Source organism: Sinocyclocheilus grahami, unplaced genomic scaffold, assembly GCF_001515645.1.
Source record: "Sinocyclocheilus grahami isolate Dianchi unplaced genomic scaffold, SAMN03320097.WGS_v1.1 scaffold21541.1, whole genome shotgun sequence".
In the NCBI taxonomy this organism is placed as follows: Eukaryota; Metazoa; Chordata; class Actinopteri; order Cypriniformes; family Cyprinidae; genus Sinocyclocheilus; species Sinocyclocheilus grahami.
Genome location: NW_015518443.1, coordinates 1 through 3,064, shown reverse-complemented (window position 1 = coordinate 3,064; position 3,064 = coordinate 1). Strand labels below are relative to the sequence as shown.

General features: G+C 47.4%; 1 protein-coding gene across 1 annotated transcript; it reads left to right on the top strand.

Annotated features, from left to right (window-relative positions):
- Positions 1-96: 96 nt before the first annotated feature.
- LOC107579905 (limbin) lies at positions 97-1,115 on the top strand. The gene is made up of 2 exons (XM_016265689.1): positions 97-538; positions 909-1,115. Exons 1-2 carry the CDS (start codon positions 278-280, stop codon positions 1,086-1,088), a joined length of 441 nt encoding a protein of 146 aa, XP_016121175.1. The 5' UTR covers positions 97-277; the 3' UTR covers positions 1,089-1,115.
- The last annotated feature ends 1,949 nt before the right edge of the window (positions 1,116-3,064 follow it).

The following is a 3,064-nucleotide window of genomic DNA, read 5'->3' as shown; positions in this document are numbered from 1 at the left end:
TGGATAGCCGGCCAATCAGAGCACACAGCGCTTTTCAGAACAATATGTTTTGTAAAAATCGAGGCGTTTCAGAAAGGCCGGGCAGAGAGGAGAAACAATAATGTACGGTATGTGGAAAAAAAATTTTTTTTTTAACCTTAAACTTTATAAACACTGCATTACACCAAGTACGCCAAATAATGTTATTTTTAGCATTGTCATATGACCCCTTTAAGAATGTTTTGATATTTGTACTGAAAATCAAGACTTTTTATTCTAAGTAAGAACATGATGTGTGATGTGTGCCGTATGTTATCAGGACGTGCTGGAGGTTCGTTTTCTACTGGAGAAGCTTCATAAGGAAGAGCTGAAGCGTCTGCAGAAGCGGCTCTTGGTCAGGCATGAACACGCATCTGCGCAGGCACAGAGGCAGCAGGCGCTGCGGCGGCGCTTTGAGCTGCACAAGATCTTCGGTGAGGAGCTGGAGGAGGCCGTCCGAACCGGAGAGCTGGAGAAAAGCACCGCCGACAAACTCCTGCTGCAGTACTACAGCCATCAGGTGGGCTGACCATCAGTCTGACATCTGTACCGACTGCTCTGGTGTTTCTAAGTTAAAGCTTGTTTGCTGTATGTGTGGCGTGAGCACATGGTCAGGCTGCAGGGTGAACTGGAAATGCGCTGGTGCTGCGGTGTTTTCCAAGCAGCAGCACCGTGAAGTACGCTAAAACATTCTCTCTTCTGTTTGCACTCTCTTTAGTTTAGTTGAACAAAAGACCTTACTTTGATTTCCATGCATCTGTTTTTATGAGAATTTTGAATTTGCATTTAATAAATACATATAAATTCAACGGTGTCTAAGTCAAGTCAGAAACCATATAATTTCTAATATTCTGGGAATGTTATAAATGTGTGCTGTGAATCCGCCACAGGATGCTCTGGAGGAGGTGCTTGATGTCCTTCTGGCCAATCAGAGAGCACTGCTGGCCGAGCAACATGCGCAGCGCTGCTTCCTGCTGCAGAGTTTCCAGAGTCTTCAGGCCGTGACGAGTGAGGCATTCAGCAGCAGCGCACGACGCATCAGAGACGCACAAGCTCACGGGTACATCTGACACTCTACATACTACATTACACACTACGACCTCACCGTCACACACACATTACATACCACACCGTCACACACACACTACATACCACACCGTCACACACACATTACATACCACACCGTCACACACACACTACATACCACACCGTCACACACACATTACATACCACACCGTCACACACACACTACATACCACACCGTCACACACACATTACATACCACACCGTCACACACACACTACATACCACACCGTCACACACACATTACATACCACACCGTCACACACACACTACATACCACACCGTCACACACACATTACATACCACACCGTCACACACACACTACATACCACACCGTCACACACACATTACATACCACACCGTCACACACACACTACATACCACACCGTCACACACACATTACATACCACACCGTCACACACACACTACATACCACACCGTCACACACACATTACATACCACACCGTCACACACACACTACATACCACACCGTCACACACACATTACATACCACACCGTCACACACACACTACATACCACACCGTCACACACACATTACATACCACACCGTCACACACACACTACATACCACACCGTCACACACACATTACATACCACACCGTCACACACACACTACATACCACACCGTCACACACACATTACATACCACACCGTCACACACACACTACATACCACACCGTCACACACACATTACATACCACACCGTCACACACACACTACATACCACACCGTCACACACACATTACATACCACACCGTCACACACACACTACATACCACACCGTCACACACACATTACATACCACACCGTCACACACACACTACATACCACACCGTCACACACACATTACATACCACACCGTCACACACACACTACATACCACACCGTCACACACACATTACATACCACACCGTCACACACACACTACATACCACACCGTCACACACACATTACATACCACACCGTCACACACACACTACATACCACACCGTCACACACACATTACATACCACACCGTCACACACACACTACATACCACACCGTCACACACACATTACATACCACACCGTCACACACACACTACATACCACACCGTCACACACACATTACATACCACACCGTCACACACACACTACATACCACACCGTCACACACACATTACATACCACACCGTCACACACACACTACATACCACACCGTCACACACACATTACATACCACACCGTCACACACACACTACATACCACACCGTCACACACACATTACATACCACACCGTCACACACACACTACATACCACACCGTCACACACACATTACATACCACACCGTCACACACACACTACATACCACACCGTCACACACACATTACATACCACACCGTCACACACACACTACATACCACACCGTCACACACACATTACATACCACACCGTCACACACACACTACATACCACACCGTCACACACACATTACATACCACACCGTCACACACACACTACATACCACACCGTCACACACACATTACATACCACACCGTCACACACACACTACATACCACACCGTCACACACACATTACATACCACACCGTCACACACACACTACATACCACACCGTCACACACACATTACATACCACACCGTCACACACACACTACATACCACACCGTCACACACACATTACATACCACACCGTCACACACACACACTACGACCTCACCGTCACACACACATTACATACCTCACCGTCACACACACACTACATACCACACCGTCACACACACACACTACATACCTCACCGTCACACACACACACTACATACCTCACCGTCACACACACACTACACACTATATACCTCACCGTCACACACACACTACATACCTCACATCACACACACACACACACACACACACACACACGTTACATACCACACTGTCACACAC

Coding starts and splice junctions, on each gene's coding strand:
- LOC107579905 (XM_016265689.1), top strand. CDS start 278: ATGTGTGCCGTATGTTATCAGGACGTGCTGGAGGTTCGTTTTCTACTG. Junction 539..908: donor TGCAGTACTACAGCCATCAG/GTGGGCTGACCA, acceptor AATCCGCCACAG/GATGCTCTGGAGGAGGTGCT.